We start from the raw sequence: 19,750 nt of genomic DNA on the forward strand, positions 1-19,750 counted from the left end.
CTAAATCAAAAAGATGAGATAGCATGATTGGCTGCGCCATGTTGTTACTATTTTTTCGAATAAAGGCGGTGTTTCGAAATTATCGCCCAATCTACACGTTTTCATTCTTGTTTATAAAATGTTTATGAATAATTTCGGAATACAGCCAAAGTATGATATTTCAATTTGAAGTCACGCAAGCAAAATATATAAACAGCATATTAAATATTTTATAAAACATTTTAATTTATTTATATATATATATATATATATTTGTGTATATATATTTTCCCACGGATTTTTTCCTTGTAATGTTTGTATTTTACAAAAGCATTACATCCAAAAGCAGCGTATTAAGCATTTTTATAAAATACACATTTTAATATATGTGTTAATATATTATTGTACATATATGTAAATTGTACATATTACATAAATTACATAAATTTTATATACATATATAATTTTATATATATATATATATATATATATATATATATTATTTATATTACGTATATGTAAATTGTACATATTATATAAATTATATATATATTATTTATATTACGTATATGTAAATTGTATATATTATATACATTTTATATATATTATGCTGCTTTTAAATGTATGCTTTTGTAAAATACAAACAATGCAAATAAATATCCATAATAAGATGTATTATTCTTACAGTTATTAAAAATTCGCACGAATTTATTTTCTCATTACTTTTACATGCTTAAGTTATAAATAAAATTAAAAATTAAAAATTTACGAAGAAAAGTGAGTAATGTATAAAGAACGTGAGAGAAGGAGAAAGCGAGAAAACAAGATTAAAAATCTTGAATACGTGAAAGAATGTTAAATCGAACTTCTCGTCGGTTTGAATCGGTGTAAAAAGAAAAGAAAAATCGATCGTGTGAATCTTTATCTTTTGTTGTGATGTTTATTTAACTGATGTACAAAACTGGGCACGTAGTTTTGTCTTACAACGAAAGTAATCCGCTAATCGCGGATACGTTTATACATTATATCGAAAACGTGAAATATATAATTAAATATATGACACGCATAATGTAATAAGTTTGACTATGTAATCTATGAGAATTTAACAACTTTATTTGAGAATAATTTTTGTATATAGTATGCCCAGCTTTTATATACACTTTATCGCCGCGTCTATCGCTAAAATACTGTTGTATAAACGTCCTTTTTCGTTTGTTTGTCGCGCACAGACACGGCGATGGGATCTCTTATAGATAAAGTAGCTTTTATTATAAGAAAAAAGTACATATAGATGTATATAGACAATATCCGTATATACTGTGTGCTGTACAAACAAAGTGGATTTTATGTAAAGACGACAACTTCGTGTTTTTTAACGATATTTAAATGATCTTTTCTGCAGGTACGATCTTGTAGTTTATTAATAAATTTTTTACCATATAAGAAAATCTCTCTGTAATGTTAACTTTGTAAAATAGTATCGCTCCTCAGTACTGGATATACAAAGTATTATTATTTCAACTCAAACTAATCATTATGCAGAACGATCTCCACACAATTACTCATCAGACTTTTTTTGTATTTTTTAAATTTTTATCGAGAACAAGTATAAATGTGAGTCAAAGCGATATCGTATCAAAATATATATAATAGTATAAAAAAAACTGTTTTCGCAAAAAAAACTGATTTCAGAGCCTTTACGGTAACATTTGCCAAATCGTGTGTCGAATTCCACATTAGATTCCTAATATAGAATTCCTAAAGTTAAAAAAATAAAATATATTTATTGAAAATATATTATCTTTATGCTTTAGTCACGACTGGCGACACGCGAAGAGACTCGAAAAGGAAACATAAAGAGGCACTTTGCTCCTCACTTCCTTTCCGTTTGGAAAAAAAAAGTAATTTAATTTTACCTGTTCTGAATGTAAAACGTAAATACTTTATCACATCTTATAGGCGAATATACGTTGACGATAGTAGATGGGTAAGAACGTTGTTGCGTATTAAGAAGCTTCCCGCTTAAAGCTGTATCCTTCGCGATGTTCCACTTTTACACGCTGTAGCCTCTGCGTTCGGCGTTCTTTATGGAATTTGCCAGACATAGCGCAAAGATGATGCCGACCAACTGAGAAAAAATTGAATAATGTAATTACTGCAAAAGATTCACACACGAGAGCAAATTGAAAACTAAAGAGCAAAAAATTTACACATATGTTTAAAAAATTTAATGAGAGAGATTAGAATATTCCAACTTAAATAAGATAAAATTATGTTTTGTTCTACCAGTTGTCTCGATATATACATATGTGTAAGGTAATTTTTCAGTTTTATTTAATCTCTTTATAAGCTCGTTTATTATTTACCTCAATTGCAGCGATACCCAGAGCGGCGCCTCCTAATCCCGCGCATACATATTTAAAGAGATCTTGTAATTCCCCTGCGCAACCTTTCTTGTAAGCCTCAGATTGTCCACATGTCTCGTTGTCTGCATTTTTATGGCAGCAACTTCCCGGAATAGGTATTTTAAGAATTCTGCTGTAATCTCCGGGCTCATTAATACCACAACATTCAAACTGCAAAAATTAATTTTATTATACATAGAAATATTGACAAATTAATAAATCCAAAGATATCATCGATTTAAACTATTTTTAATATTATGTGTTATTATATTCAAGATCTAATGGTATTTTACTGAACCTGGCGGTTTAGAGCCAAGATTCAAATAACGCGATATATTGTTTTACATGCGCAAGATTATTTCAAAAGGCAATCATCTTACTTCCTGCTGTATGAAATCCACAAAGTGTTTGTCCTCAGTACTGTCGCTGTATTTAATGAAGATTTTTCCATATACTTCCTTAAACTTGATGTCCTCGGTATCCTTCAGTACAACAAACGCGTAGATTGCGACAGCCACTTGTATGATCAGGATCGTCAAAAGTAAAGACGCAAACTGTACGAAAGAAACATATAAGTATATCATAAGATAAAATTGTTACGTGTATTGTTAAATGACTGTGCTGTTTGATTCAAGCATAATAATTTTAAATGTGTATTGCAATTGTTTAAGAAATATATATTGTTGACAATGCAAACAAGTTCGAACATCTTGGATAACAGAAACTAATGTAAATATAAGACACAAATCAAATGTAATAAATGTCTTCAAACATGTACATGTAATTATCAATGCAAAGGGCTTCTGGATAGATGCTGCCTGGTTAAACAGCATAATGCCGACGTTTCGCAAACGTTGCAGTTTGCATCTTCAGGAAAGTTCCGATACTCTAGTATCGGAATGCTGTTCAACCACGGGGCATCCATCCGGAAGCCCTTTGTATTGATGATTTTAATAGCCGCGAAAGTCTCAAAACTAGAATGTACATGTAATTTCAATTCTTCTTTAATTTCATATAAATAAGTTTGTTTCAGTCAATATATACAATATTTCAAATTTATAAATAAATTTTCTGTCTTTGATCTCTACTATTTTTAAGATTTGATTTAAAATACTCGAGACGTACGCAAATATATACAAGTCAAGGTCGGAATTTTGCTTACCGTGATGACCATGCAGTGACTCTCGCGAATCGCTCCACAGCATCCGAAGAAGGCGATAATAAAGATGATGGTGCCGAGGACGATCAGTGTTATCGCTGGGAACGTAACATTACCAGTGATTTCTTGAAAATTTGCATTGTAATAGTTCTTGTCTCCTAAATGCACTAAAACGCCCAGGACTAAGATGGCCAGACCGCATAACTGCAATAAGAAGTTTCGTATTCACATATCATTGTCATATATCTCTAATCATTTTCTATTTTTCACAATTTAACTCTATTTTATTATTACCAATATTACTATCATATATCTATATTTTGTTAATAAAATTTATAATATAACTCGCCATGCTAGACGAGAATTTTATTTTAAATAAATGATAATAATCGCAGCGTATAATTACGATAAAAGATGGCAGATGATATTGTGTTAAAAATATATAACATGACATAATTACAATGATATATATCAGAAGGATTATAAATTGCAATATATTATAAATACAAAACTAGAGATTAAATATATATGTATATTCGCAAATATAAATTTTTTTCTAAGCAATTTTTAATATATATTTGCATGCATTTGTGTAGTATTTTTCATATTGCTATTTAAATAATCGGTAGAAAATCAATAAATCAGTCAAAATAAGTGCAATATATATTTTAGAGCGAGTTTGGCTCATTGCATAAACTGCTGTTGCCAAGTACGCGGTCACATTGTTAACCTAATAATAGGTATAGGATATAAATAGATCAAATGCATAAATCAACATATATTTACACTAATATTTATATATTAAACATTCCGAGATACTTGGAAATCATCCTTGAAATATTGCACGCCTACACATTATTTTTCCTTTGTTACTATGTTATATATGATACATGGTTGATCTTGAAATCATCGCAGGATTGATACACTTATTCATTGTAAGTGAAACGCAAATGCATAAGTGCGTTCGTTCGATCGATCGATTCAACCTCTTTAAAGTTTCCGCCCTAGTTTAAGAATGAGCAGAACTACGTACTGTAAAGTACATCGTGTATAAAAATGACGCATGAAAAAGCACAGAGGAAAGAGAACAATTCTCAAAATAGAGATGATGTCAGCTAGTTTTATAAGAAAGCAACAATAAAACGAGTAATAAAGATCGATAATTAGTCAATTTTTCATTACATTTCTCGATTTCATTCCAAGACTTGGCTGAACACGAAGATTGTATACCTGGTTAAGAAACTGCGAAGAACACAGTCTTTATTGCCGCAGGGTACCGAAATTATGTACATCGAATCAGTGTGTGTGTGTGTGTGTGTATATACATATATGGCAATGTGTGTATATACGCCTAGATGACATCATCGCGTAGTCGTCTTGAGGAATCAACTTCCTCTAATTGCAAGATTACGCATACTTAAGTTTCCAGAAAGGGCTTCTACGACTCGAAACACTTCGCATTTTCATTACAACTGCCCCAATTTCGACGCAATCGTTCGACATAAACGTAAAATATTTGATTAAAAATAATATTTTCAACTAAATTCTCTTGTTCACCGCTTTTAACATTGCATGTACGCGAGAATATCAGAGTTTCGAGAAGAGACGGATTTTTCCTCATGGTTACTATATGAAGATCGATAAGATAAGTATCGATCGAACGGTCGGAATAACTATCCAAAGTCCAAATTAAATATTTACTCGCGTTCAGAAAAAGTGATTCACTTCTTTGCACAATATGCGCGAGTGCAATGCATAGATAAATTTGATACAACAATGATAGAAATATTTCTAATACTCAAAAGATATATTAGTATCAATATATAATACAAAAATTTCATACTCTTCTTTGATAAAATTAATATCGATAATATATTGAAGTATCATAATAGATAATATGATAAGTAATCCATTAAATATAGACCTTATGTCATTTTTAAATTAAGAAGAATGATTAATAATATCTAAAATACACGTAATCATCAAATTCTCTGTAGCGCCGCAGATAATTTCGGATAACGAACATGAATAACAATTAATCATCGCCGATAACAAATCGGTAAATTTATTTTCTGGATTATACTTCGTATGCAGAATAAATTTTTGCATTAAATCTTTGACAAAATCGAGAGACAAAGGCGTTTCATGACTTTACAATACAATTCTTTCAAAAAGTAGGTATACATATATGACAGTAATTATGCGCATCTATACAGTTGTTTTATTTCTTTTTGTATTCATACTGTATCCATTTTTTCTTTTGTAAAATTTCATTACAAGAACAGAGAGCGGAATTTCATAACAAATTTAGTACTAAATTTAGATTAACTATCAAAACAATGTAGAAAATTTGCGTGTCGAGATGTAATCGTATAGCGTATATAGTATATAGACACGTGCAACGTGCAAGGCACGTGACGCGATAATTACGGAAAATGAGACACCGGGGAATGCCCGTCAGCATTAGTATCAGGAAACCTAATGAAGAACGAAAATTACAAATTACAATGTTATGAAATAGACGCGATGTGGAGGAAACTTGAGCTGTACGGAAATGATGCATAATTACGGTGATCATCCTTTATATTAGAGAACAGTTCTTTATTTCAAGTAGCTTTCCTTTAGATTTATTCATTTTGCCAAAACTCAATTTTGTCCTTTATTTTTTATTATATATATACTATATATATTTTTATTTTTTATTTAGCGTTTTAATGTCTAATGTAGTATTAACATGAGAATTTATATTTATAAACCTTATCCGGAAGCTATTTAAAATCAAGAATTTATTTCAACAGTCAAATCAGTTTCAAGCTATAAGAACGTAGACTTCTGATAGTCGTAGAATTATTTTTTGTCGATCTCTACTTTGATCGTAAACCGATTCGAAAATATGTTGAAACAAAGACCTAAAATTTTCAGGTATTATCTTTTATTTTCTTTCAGAAAATTTGGTCATCATATACATATATGCATAACATGTTTCGGACACAAAGTAGCAAAAAAATGGTAGCTTCCCATTGTCATTTCAATCATTCAATCATTATCGAAATTATTTCATTTTTATCGTCAAAATGGTAAAAAGATAAACGATGATTAGTGATAAGTGGCCTGTCTTCGCCGATATCAAAAAGAAAGATGACATGTGAAAAAAAATATCTTTTATTATAATAAAAATACTCGACATAATTAATTATTGAGCGGGGGCGACGAGCTTGAATAGTTTTTCAATATTAGAAATATTTTTGAAAAAATTTCCTTTTTAATAATAGAGAAAATTAAATATATTCTTTCTAATATGATAATAAGAAGAATATAGTAATTCTTCTAATTATTTTTATTCAGGCCCAATATTGATTATTTAAAATTTAATAAGTAACCTATATTAATTGTCGAGAAATAAAGAAATCGAAAAATTAGATTAATTTATAAATAAGATATTGATCAAACCCTGGAAAATCTTAATCCTATATTTTCTTAGAACTTTTCTTATAAACTTTTCTTAGAACGATATAATTACGTTCATGACATATCGCTTAGATAACATTTCACTGCAAATATCGTTAATAATCAGAAATCCACCTGTCACAAAAATAATCGATAAAACGTCATGTGACATTTATATCTGTTAAAAAATATTTAAAAAAATTGATGATTAGAATGCCAGAAATTATTTTGCATCAAATTTAGAATTATTTTTTTTAATGCAAGTTATATATTCGCATCGTTTAATAATCATATTTAATTTACAGTGTATAATATCTTCACATATAAAAATTATTTATTATTCGAAGCAATTCTGTGTTGCAAATAATTAAAAAATAAAATCTTACTCATTCGGACAATTTCATAAATTTTCTGAGCGGAAAGAGGTTGATTTTATATCAGACTATTATGTAATCTGTCTTCCATGTTAAATAGTTTTTCAGTTTTATCTATTCCCTAATAAGTACTATCTTCACGAATTTTTTTTGGAAAACAAGATTATCAAACGCATTAGTTTTCCTGGATACACCTAATATGCGGTCACGGTCACGAAATTACATAACCAATCGGAATAAGAAAATCGCAAGATAAATAACAATGATAACAAAATATAAATAATAATGATAACAAAATATCTTGGTTGTCATAGCTTTTGATAAAGGAATACAAGAAAAAGTAACGTCGTAATTATGCGCATGACAAGAAATACATAACAGCACTCCAACGAATGAGTAATATCGAATATTTTTTTATGGATAAGTTTATATAGAGAGAACATCAAGAAGCTCGTACAATCGAGTATTGTTATTTATTATGTATTTGTGCATGTAACTTTTATCAAGTAAAAAGAGAGGAGAAATGAGAACATTCTTATATATAGCAAAACTAATTCATTAACATGAATACGTTTGTTTTATGCTAACTGTAAAACAGCGAACACATTATGTTTTTACATGTATAAGTAATAAAATTTTATCTAAATGTGACAACTACTTATCTAAATTAATAGTTACTTAATAAAATTAATAATAATGATTTAGCACAATGTGATTTTTATGCGCTTTTTTGCGCATAAATAAAAAATATCTCCTAGTTGTTTTATCATTTGAACAATTTTTAAAGCACCACTATTTATTAAAAATCTAAAATATAAAATAAGAAACAAAAAATTGTGTGGAAAAAATTCTAATAATAAAGCAATAAGTAAAGGAAATATAAGATAAAAATAACATTTATACGCTCATTAAATGATAACAAGACTCTAACGGAGCTCCATAATTTACACTTACGATTGAATCCATAAATATTTATCGTATGATTCCATTTATAATAATAAATGCAGTGAATAAGTGATGAGTAAGATACTCAATTAATCTGCAAGCATCAGAATATTATCTTTGCTTTATCGAGACTGAGCGTATTTTAAGATAATCGTGTCTCGAGCTATTAACAGAAAATGTATCATTAAATTATTATAAAAAATATATGCAGTATTTTTCAACATTTTCTTTGCAATAATATATGGTCGTTTATCTCTCCGTGAGTAACTATAATTAACGAGACTAAACGATTATGTTTTGTAAAGGAAATAAATCGTGCACTTCAGAAAATTAATTTGCGAGGACGAATCAGTATATTATAAGAGAGGAGCGAAATCGTTCGGAAGAAAGCAATTATCTTCCCCTTACAATTATCTGACCTTTTCGTGACAGATTCTCTCACAAGCGAGTTCATGAATGTCACATAAACATCGTGTTACTGAATATGAAACATAATTAATTGTGATTTGTTCAAAAAGAGAAAATGAAAACACAGTACTAGAGTTTCAGATCTTCCCGAAATAATCGAAGGATCAGTTCTTCAAATATGAACAATAATAAATGTAGGAAAATAAAAACATGTAAAATATTTTCAAAATTTTGAGTCCAAAGATAAAATTACAGAAAAACAAAAATTGAAAAATGTCTGATTTCTAAACGAATATACAAAATTCGATATTTTTTTAAATTGAATTTTATTATAAGGAAATTAAAAATCGATTAAAATTTCAAAGTTATTTCCACAATATATAGATAATATCATCGAATATTACCGGCAATTAATGACGATAGATTACCCTTGACATGCTTCTTGATCAGTTTCACTCCTCGTTAATCCGTGGAAAATTTCTTACGCGATCGATATACTCTTTTTTTTAATCGCGATAAAAGAATATCTCGTGGCAAAAAAAAAGATGTTTTTCTTCGGTCTATCGCTGCTGTTAAAGTTCGAGTGTCATGCATAGCCGAGCAACAAGATCGTGTTTGCTAATTTTAGTACACACTGTTTATAGGTGTCTGATTTACGTCTACGAAACAAATATCGTTAATACGCAGATAGATAAATGATGCAAACAAAGCGAAATTGAATTGCCTATAAACATCAGCAAAAAAATATTGCGACAATAAGCAAATAAAAATTGTCTATAAACTTCGAGCAAAAATATCGATGATAAGCAAATAAAGTGTCATAAGATATCGCAAATCAATTAGTGAAATCAATTAATCTAATAGATGTTTTCTTATTTTATGTGTATGTATATATATATATATTATATTATATATATCTATTAGAATTATAAGAATTTGCTTTAAGTGTAAGATGCAAATAATTATGCCATGCCAATATTACAATAAAACATGAAATTATATTTACATTAAGTGTATATCTTAATTGAACGAGTTATAAATGTCAGCTTTTAAGATAGTGGTATTTTCTTCTTCGATGTGTATGTTACATTTACGACACAGATAACAGATTGAAAAGGAAAAAGTAGCACTGTCGAGAATATATAAAATGCAGGATTTTTACGACGTTCTAAAATCGTACAGCCATTCCTAGATTATTTCTCTCGGGATGAGGATGTATATTCTCCTTCCGTCGAGAATCGCACTTTCACGATAATGCATTATGGTAAAATTTGAGCACTTTTAGAAAAAAATGCTGACTTTTGCTATTATGGGCGAGGTTTTAATTTATCACTGAAAAAAATTTTTCAAATAAATATTTATTTCAATATTGCAAAATAAATTATTTATTTGAAACTAATAATTTCGACGTAACTAGCAAATTTTATTTAATTATTTCACGACGTTTCGACCATTTGGTTGTGGTCCTTTTCAAGTGAAATTTTCATCAATTAAACCTCGGTTTAATTGATGGAAATTTCACTTGAAAAGGACCACAACCAAATGGTCGAAACGTCGTGAAATAATTAAATAATAAATTTGCTAGTTACGTCAAAGTCAAGTTTTTTAAGCTTATTTTCACCACTAGCGACCAATATTAATTTTGATTAATATTAATTTTAATTGATCCTAATAATATCGATTTAATATGAAAAATATTTATTTATATAAGAAAATTTTTTCAAAACCAATCAAAATGTTTATTTCAAATAAATCATTCATTTAGGAGTATTCAAATAAATATTTATTATCTTAGTAATTTTTTTCAGTGAATTGATTAATGGAAATGCAGCAATTTGCCATATTTGCGCATCGTAGAATTAATTTTAATTGATAATTAAAAAGCTCGCTCTATGTATTGACTTTCGTATGAAAAAAAAAGTGAGACGAGAGAGACGTGACAGTTGTTACGCAATCCTTGTTACATGATCCTTTGTGTTCTGTGGCGACAAGGACGAGTTTCGCGGACATTGACGAAATTCCATGTACGACACGAAGAGATTACGACTGTGAGAGAAGGGAAAACGAGAGGGGAGAGACCTTGGGAACGGAGTAAGAAACGACCATTGTAACCAGGGCATGGATAAGAAAACCGAAGAGGAAGAAAAGGAGATCGTAAAGGGATAGCGCCTGACTGTCGGGTCGTCCTCGGAAATGTATCGAATGAAAATTCTCTCCGTCTTCTAGAAATTACATCATCAGTTAATCGAATACTATGTCCACAAAGAAAAAATAATACACATCCATATATATAGCTCTTCTTTTCCTGGAGATCAGTTTCTCGCGTTTCGGAGGAAATGTTGCGCAACTGTATGAGTTTTTCCAAGCAACTATCTTATTGTTTTATTAACTGCGGAGAGAATTTTCTCTTAGAATATTTATAATAGCTTGAAAATCAAAAGGCAATCGTGGGATAATATATGATATTGAAAGAATTTCTATAACAGTTTCTCTGATTAAGATTTATCGCAACAAAAAAGATTAACAATAAGAATAATTTAAAGGCTCTAAAAAAGATTAATTAAATACATAGTAAATTTTATTATATACATAGTAAAATTAATTGAATATATTTTATATCTTATTGTGGTAGATATTAATATTTTTATTGTGGTAAATATTAATCATAGAAACTCTTATAAAATTCTTCCAATATACTATACAATTGTTCCACGATTACCATGATTTTCAAGATAAATTAATAGATACATAGACATATTATATTTTTTTTCTTCTGAACATATAATGAAAGTCCATTTTCATTCGCGTTTTGTTATAGATATAATTTTAGTAGTTGTTTCGAATTTTAAAAATCAGAAACACAAAGCTACTGCTAACGATAACAAGGATTAATTGCGATAATGATTGGATGAGTTTATCGATCGATAAGCGAACAACAAAAATTTGACGATTTTATAGCAAAAAAATATAAAATAACTTCTCTGCGTGAATTTTTTGTGATAGTAATGATCAACCGGATAAATATTATTGACGTGCAAAGTTCGATATTCGCGATCGAGAATTGATATGACAGATGCATACGGAAAGACGTTAACACGTTAAATTGCGTTTACATGCTGTTGTCAACCTTGGGTTTTTCTTATCTCTATACATGAGTCAGTCGCATTTACGCGAAGACAGTATTATATATATATATATATATATATATATTAAAAGCTGACTCATATATCTATCTCTATCTCTTTATCTCTTTTTTGGCTTTTTTTGCTAAATAAATTTGAACAACGCATTTTGTTCTAAATATTTATATGTAAAATAAAATGTTTGTTTTTCATTAGAAAAACCTTTAAATCATTAGATACATTATTCATATTTAAAAGGAAGCTAAAAATAATACGTGCGAGAATGCAGAACCATATGATCTCATATACTTATGCTAACAAGTCTCGCTTCTATATCGTCAATAAGCACAAGAGATAAAAGGACCAAGTGCTTATACGTGTTCACACGTATTCTTTATTTAAGGGGATCCTAAATGTTTGGCCGAACTTTGACAGATGCTTTGAGAAGTCTTTTTTTTTCTTTTTTATCGATAAAATGAGGTTAGATAAATTATAAATCTATTTTTGGCTATATACAGATTGCTTTTGTACGCTTGTGAGATATTTAATTTGATATCAAATATCTAAATAACAATCAACACTTTTTTGCGGGATTATTTCACAGATTTGTCTACCTTTTTGCTTCCTGCAAAAATTCTCAAATGGCCAACGTAATAATAATCTCGTTAATACTCCACCGAGCAATCCTGCGATCTTATCTATTTCACAACACGCGGGAGGAAACGTATATAAAACCTTAGAATGATCCTAATATGCCGGACGTACAATTACAGACAGCGGTCACGCGATTCACGCATTTCAAGGACGTAGACACGCGCAATTGAGCAACAGCAACATCGTCGCGAGAATTCGCGGAACTGCACCGGTAAACAAATTCTATGAGGAATTCGCGTCTCCGTATGCGTGTACACATATACATAAATATATAGGAGTGCCGCGTGCTACATTTTCACGTGCGCATTTATAGTCGGCGATATATACGTCGTCGTCCGAGCTTCGATCGTCGTATTTGAGCGTGATCCTCATCCCCGAGAAAACGGAGAGATGAAAAGCGGTGCGAATAAGCGAACATATGCGCGCAATAGCCGAGCCGCAGACACGCCTATTTGTGTGTGCCTGTGTTTACAGGGCTAAAAGTAGTACCCGGCGACTCGCGAAACACGACGGATTCTTCGGCCGGACTCTCGCAAACTTGAATGGCGACTTTGAAGTCGTCGAGGAGAAAGGAAAAAAAAAAACAACCGCTTCACTTCCGCGCGATAATCCTCGAGCTGGACGTTTTTACGTCGACAGTTTTATCGCTAAAAACGGGACATGTAACATAGATACGGCACCGTTATCGCACGCATAAATAATCTCTCTTTCTCTCTCTCTCCTGGTATAACTTACCACAAAAATAAAGTTAAATATGAAGAGCAGGTACTTGATCACTCCCATTCCGCACCCCATCTTGACCTTCCAATTCTGTAGCCACGTAGAAGAGAAACCGTTCCGTGCGAGGACGATGGATGAATCCGGGATTCCGATCGGCAGGACGGACTCGTTCGCAACGCACCGCGATCGGCGGTTCGAATTTAACTGAACTTTACTCAAGCGGCGCTTGGCGCGACACTGCCGCGATGGCGCACGAGTCCGGCCGAAGTTGCCCGAAAGCGGTTCGAAGGAAAAGGACGGGCGCGTCAGATTCAACAGATTACGCCAGATATTGCAATGATGCGTGCGATTCTTATTATCTTCTTCTTGCGAAATGGCGATTATTATTTCTATTTATATATATTTCTATATAATACATCTCCATATCTCTTCATTAACGAGACTAAAAATAAAATTGAAGAACGTTGACATAAAATATGAATTAAATAATATCGCACGTATGTACACAAGAATGATTAGAATTTAGTAGTATAAATAAAATTGTAAGTTAATGTGTTATTTTAAATAATTAGGAAATATTTTATTAGCGCAAATATATGAAATACGCGGAAGAAATTTAATAGAAGTATATTTGACGAAATGCGAAATATTATTTTTCATTATTGTAATTGTATTTTGAAAAATTAAGAGTCAAAGAAATATCGCTTGATATTAGAAATTTTCTCAAATTAATTTTGGATAGCACAATACTGTCTCAATCTAATCTGTCAATCTTATTTATATCAAAGATATGTAGATGCCAATCTAAATTTTATATAATCAAGAGTTTATTGATTATCGAAAGTTCGAATTAATTTAATATAAAACACGTAAATTCAATTATGTTTGCAATTAAATACAAAAAATAACTAGCGCTAAATAAACTAGCATTATTTACAGGTCTTGTGAAAGTTTTAAGTAAAATGCATAGAAGAAATAATATCTTTTTAAAGACATATGAATCAAAAGATACAGATATGACGCGATTAATAGGAATTTAGTCATCAAAATGACGTACTATATGACGTAGCTTTAAAAATATGCTACTAAACTTTATTTTCCTCGTTCGAGATATTTCTTTAAGTGAAATATATAAGAAATTTTTTTAAATGCAACACTGAAAAAATTATCTTATTGTTAGTGAAATTATTTTATCGTGTTTTAATTTTTTTTTAATTATGTTTAGTTAAAAAATCATATACTTTGGCTGTAAGGATAAGGAAAGATAAGTATCAATGGATACAAAATTGCCTAATGATATTAAAAAATCTTACTCAAACACGTGTTTCTTAAAAAAAATTGTACAATCACGCGTAATTTATATAAAAAAGTTTCCATTTTCATACGCGCATACATTTCATACAAATGATAAAATATTTGCATTTAGTATTGAGAATAAATAAAGAAAAAAATCAGCAAAAAAACACATAAATAAAAAGCTATAATATATAAATATAAATAAAAGTTGCACACTCATACAATATAGAACTAATTTTCCGGTTATTCCGAAAAAAAAACTTGTCTCTTCTGATTGCGATGATTGAAAATATCAAGTATTCTCGGATAGTAGAAAATATATAACAATAATATCGGATATATATATCGTATATATCTATGTTTTTACTTGTCGTTGATTACAAAACATAATGCAAACAGATAGTGCAAAATATACAATGATATCGGATATATATATCGGATATATCTATATTTTTACTATATTTTTACTTGTCGTTGATTATACAAAACATTGCACTATACACTTGATTACCTATGTAATGACTACTGCATTGAAAGATATCTTAAGTACAACTAATGTCAAGATTATATAGACTTTGATATTATGCTCACTATATGTTACTAAAGGAATTTTATATTTCCTAAAGAAAATCATCCAATATTCGCAATAGAGAGACATTGATAAATAAAATAAAAAATTAAAAAAGTCGATATAATTAAAATATAATGTCATTAAACTATAGCAGCAAATGATAGTAGTAAGCAATAACTTGACGCAGTTTTTTTCTGCAAATATTTCAGCGTTCTATATCTTATAAATCTCAATGAGGTATTTACTCAAGAAACGGCAGTAAGAATAAAATGGAAAAGGTTTAGCACCATTCTCTCTCTCTCTCTCTCTTTCTCTCTTTCTCTCTCTCTCTCGAAATATTATTTTTTCCTTCATACAAGGAGTCAAAAATGTGAAAGATACTTTAAAGATGAATCTTTCTAAGTAAATTAAAAAATTTCTTTTTCTATTTAATCTTAACAAAAATTTCAATTGAGATTTACTTGTTAAGAAAATGAATGCCAAAAGTTGCAACGAATAAAAAGTTGCAACATTATATCTGAAGAAAAATCAACTCTAAATTCTTCAAAGAATAAAAAACGCTAAAATATTTCTTGACAAATCTGGAACACTCTGTATGATAGGAATATCAATATCATTTGTGTATTTATACACTGTAGATATTGTCACCACGCAAAATATATTTCGCATATCACAGTGACGTAACATCCGTAAATGACACACACCTGCTTCGTCCTTCGCGGTTCGCGGCGTTGGCTAGGAATTGTCAGAATTATGCAAATACCTTGATCGATGTGTTAAAAGAACGTCCTTATTTTCTTGCGGAGACATATTCCTGGGTACTTCCGATGCCCTTCTTCTATCCATTTTATCTTTGTAAATCCTGACGTAGCAAGTCGCGCACGCTATGAAAGAAACCTGGAATAGACACATTAATTGCATGATATATCGATTCATGAAACGAATCCCAGAGAACAAGATTACGTACTTGTAACAGCATAGAACACAAAGCGAGTAAAAAAATGTGAAGGAGGATCGATTTTGTCCGATTTAACACCACATGCTGACACCCTCGTTTATAGATAGTAGTACAAACACCACCCTCGATACTATTATCGTTCGCCAGGTTGGTCGTGTTGCAACACGACCAAGGAATCGCCTCTGTGCCACGATAATCGGAAGGTCCGTCTATTCCGCAGCATTGTAACTGAAAAATTCAATTTAATAAAATTAAATTTGTTACATCTTTTTTTAAATTGTTCTCATTTGTATTTTATTATCATTTTACTATTATACATTTTAATATCATTAAAATTATATAATTATTTTATATTATATATATATATATATATATATATATATATAACTTTTATATATGTATATTTTATATTATATATAATTACTTTATTATATATTTATCAAACTTATCTTAACTTTATTATATATTTATCAAGTTATTGCTTACTACTATCATTTGCTGCTATAGTTTAATGGCATTATATTTTAATTATATCGACTTTTTTAATTTTTTATTTTATTTATCAATGTTTCTCTATTGCGAATATTGGATGATTTTCTTTAGGAAATATCAAATTCCTTTAGTAACATATAGTGAGCATAATATCAAGTCTAAAAACAAGTATTTAAATAGAAACGCAGAAACTTCGATTAGCCACAAAATGTTATAAGATTTTGTATATGTGTTTTGATAAATTAAATATTACTTATAATATATAAAATATACTTATAATAAAACTCTAATCAAATCTATCTATTTAATCAAATCTATATGAACTAAGTCAAATATATGAAAAAATGTTTTTACTGTGGACTGCATATGATCCCAGGTAGACTTCTCATCCGTGATTGCGAGGGCAAAGATCTCATCATGTCGTGAAGATGGTAAAATCTCCACTTGTTCATGTCGTACCAAGGCCCAAATTCCAACAACGATTTCGACCAGAGCGATAATCGATAATACTATGGCAAACTAAACATGGAAAAAATTAGTATATTCATATCTTCATCTAGAATTTAATTTTCTCTGTTTTTGAATGAATTTTAAAGAGAGGAGAGAAGCAGAAATTAACTTACAATGATAACTTGACTTCTGTTGGAAAAATTGAGGAATTGCCAGATAATCCAGCCGATCCCGCAAGTAACAATGCCCATTGCCAACAAGGTAGCAGGTGAACCACACACGTTATTAGGGGTGAGTGACCCATATTCGTGCAGCTGATAAATGAAGTAACTGGCGAATATGCTGACGATCACGCCGGAAATCTGCAAAAAAAACGTATAAGACCTCTTTTTCGTGCTCTATTTCGTTGAATATTTCGCACAATTTTATAATTATATACTAATCTAAATATATTAGTATATAAATTGATATTTATATAATTATTATAAAAATAATATTATATATAATTTATATATTTTATTTAATATATAATAATATCTATTATTATATAAATAAATTAAATAAATATAATAAATAAAATAAAAGATAAAATGGATTTTTGGATATTCATTATTTTAGACCGCGTCTTTTATTAAAATAATAAAAAACTCGGAAAAATATTTCTCAAAATAATATGCTTTAATCATTAATAGATGTTATTTATCTCGCGTGCCTGTACAAAAATAGCCATATCAAGATCAAAAGTAGAAATGCGTCGTTTCCCCGAAATCGTGTTTAAAAAAAATTTACGTGGATGATATAAACTCTATGATAGGAGTTATCTCTGATAAAGAGAAAAGACAATGTCTTATCTAGGAAGGCGAGGTATAGTGTTTAATCAAAGCAAACTGCGTTATATACTACATATATATGCGACATTGTCGTGTTAAATATCACGCCGCGTGTCTTGAATGTCTTGAAAAATAAATACAATTACAATTAATATGTGCCGATTAAACGGGAAATTTACGATGAAATAAATTTTAATTCGAAGAACAGGTATTTAATCTAAACGACTTTCATTAAATGCATACATTAGAATTAAAATAAAACTATATGTAATGTAAATTAAAATGTAAAAGAAAATAAATTACATTATTGTTATATTATTACTATTACATTTTTATTCAAGATTATATTATTATTATTACCACAAAAATTGTTGCTTTGTTTCAGCGATATTTTTATAATCACAACGAAATAAAGTGTTAATTAAGGTCGGTCCGCAATTGTTACAGTGTCTCCTTCAACTCTTATTGTCTTTCATTAATCAGCACATACGTGTATATGTAGAATTAACTATATAATCATGCACGATTTTATATATTCATTTTTATAATTGAAAAATATCAAACAATAAATTTTAAAAGACGAAATTGACTTGAAAATTAATCATTCGAGAATCTCAAATATATAAAAATTATAATTTCGGGTGACATCATCCGAAAAAATATATGTATTTTTCTTTGTAATCATTATAATTATCATTCTGTATTTCGAAAACGACGATTAGGAGAGTGTTCAAAAAATAAAATTTTATTTTAATAAAAATATAAAACATGATTCTCTTCGTTTCAACAGAGAGCTTGCATTATTTGCAAATAAAATACTCGCTTTTATACAATACAATTTCTATCACAATCCTCTCTTTTAATTCATCCCAACAAATAATACATGCTTATACTCGTTTACCTTCCAACACATACGCATTCATATATACAGATATACATACACATGCATACACCAATATCAACACAGTAAGCAAATTGCGAGCCAGATTGGCGCCGAGCACAAAAAGTCACCAATTACGCGACCTCGGAAGAAGCTGCAGCTGCGCGATCGATCGTAATAATAGATCCCGATCAGCTGATCGCAATAAACACACGATGAAACACAAACTACGAGACCGTTTCGTGGGCTCCGAGATTCCTGGGGCTCGAGATGATAATTCCTCCTCGCGATCCTCGTCACTCTGACAATGAGATCGCGTGAGAGGACGCGAAATAATAACTACGCACACAAAAAGCAATAAGGATGAATAAAGATGACAGCAACTTACGCCGAGGAGGATCGCACCGGCGATGAGGCAGTAGCGGAAACAAACGAACGCCCGTTCACCCATCGCGTGTTTATAAATAGTGCGATACGGCTGCTGCTACACAATCCCTGCACGCGAGGCAAGCACCTCTCGACGTTGTTGCGTGTTCGTCGTCGCCACGGTGATCGGACGCTAAATGGCCCTCGTTCGCACGGCGGTAACGAACGCGCGCTAACGAGCGACGCGCCTCGACCAATCGACCGCCCGCTTTTCCGGAAGCAGGTGTACCACCGCTTCCGGAAAAGCGGGAAAATTGATTGCAAGATGTTTTAACGGTACCTTAAGGGAACTCGGTTTCCCCCATCAAAAGAAATCATTCACTTTCTCTTTCACTCTTGAAATATTGTATTATTGTTCTCTGCTTTTTCATTTTTTTTCTCCTATTTTATTTCCCAGAATTATTCTCAAATTAAAATCTACTATTTTTGTGTGTGTATATATATATATATATATATATATATACACATGCATGTACGATTACATATTTCTGTGAATAAAGATAGGAGGGAGAAAGAGAAGAATATAAAAGTATAATGATTTCATCGAAGTTTCCATCAAGACGCCTTTTTTATGTTGTGATTAAAATAATTTTTTGACGATATATCAAGTATATGAATGTGTAAAAAGATGGTT

General features: G+C 30.2%; 2 protein-coding genes across 3 annotated transcripts; both read right to left on the reverse strand.

Annotated features, from left to right (window-relative positions):
* Positions 1–893: 893 nt before the first annotated feature.
* On the reverse strand, positions 894–13,417 carry Tspan6 (tetraspanin 6). The gene is made up of 5 exons (XM_029299623.2): positions 13,229–13,417; positions 3,547–3,747; positions 2,765–2,938; positions 2,346–2,555; positions 894–2,107 (listed from the first exon to the last, which is right to left on the reverse strand). The coding sequence occupies exons 1-5, from the start codon at positions 13,286–13,288 to the stop codon at positions 2,033–2,035; spliced, it is 720 nt and encodes a 239-aa protein (XP_029155456.2). The 5' UTR covers positions 13,289–13,417; the 3' UTR covers positions 894–2,032.
* Positions 13,418–13,505: 88 nt separating this feature from the next.
* Positions 13,506–19,298, reverse strand: LOC114928431 (leukocyte surface antigen CD53). 2 transcript variants are annotated; one of them, XM_029299622.2, is made up of 6 exons: positions 19,079–19,298; positions 17,154–17,342; positions 16,885–17,049; positions 16,048–16,266; positions 15,844–15,977; positions 13,506–13,655 (listed from the first exon to the last, which is right to left on the reverse strand). In XM_029299622.2, the coding sequence occupies exons 1-6, from the start codon at positions 19,139–19,141 to the stop codon at positions 13,619–13,621; spliced, it is 807 nt and encodes a 268-aa protein (XP_029155455.1). In that variant the 5' UTR covers positions 19,142–19,298; the 3' UTR covers positions 13,506–13,618. The 2 variants fall into 2 exon arrangements, with proteins under 2 accessions (XP_029155455.1, XP_085335903.1); XM_085479777.1 differs by lacking the exon at positions 13,506–13,655 and having other exon boundaries at positions 15,677–15,977; positions 19,079–19,296.
* Between the last annotated feature and the right edge of the window lie 452 nt (positions 19,299–19,750).

Source organism: Nylanderia fulva, unplaced genomic scaffold (assembly GCF_048542155.1).
Source record: "Nylanderia fulva isolate GAGA-0341 unplaced genomic scaffold, ASM4854215v1 Scaffold1, whole genome shotgun sequence".
NCBI lineage: Eukaryota > Metazoa > Arthropoda > Insecta > Hymenoptera > Formicidae > Nylanderia > Nylanderia fulva.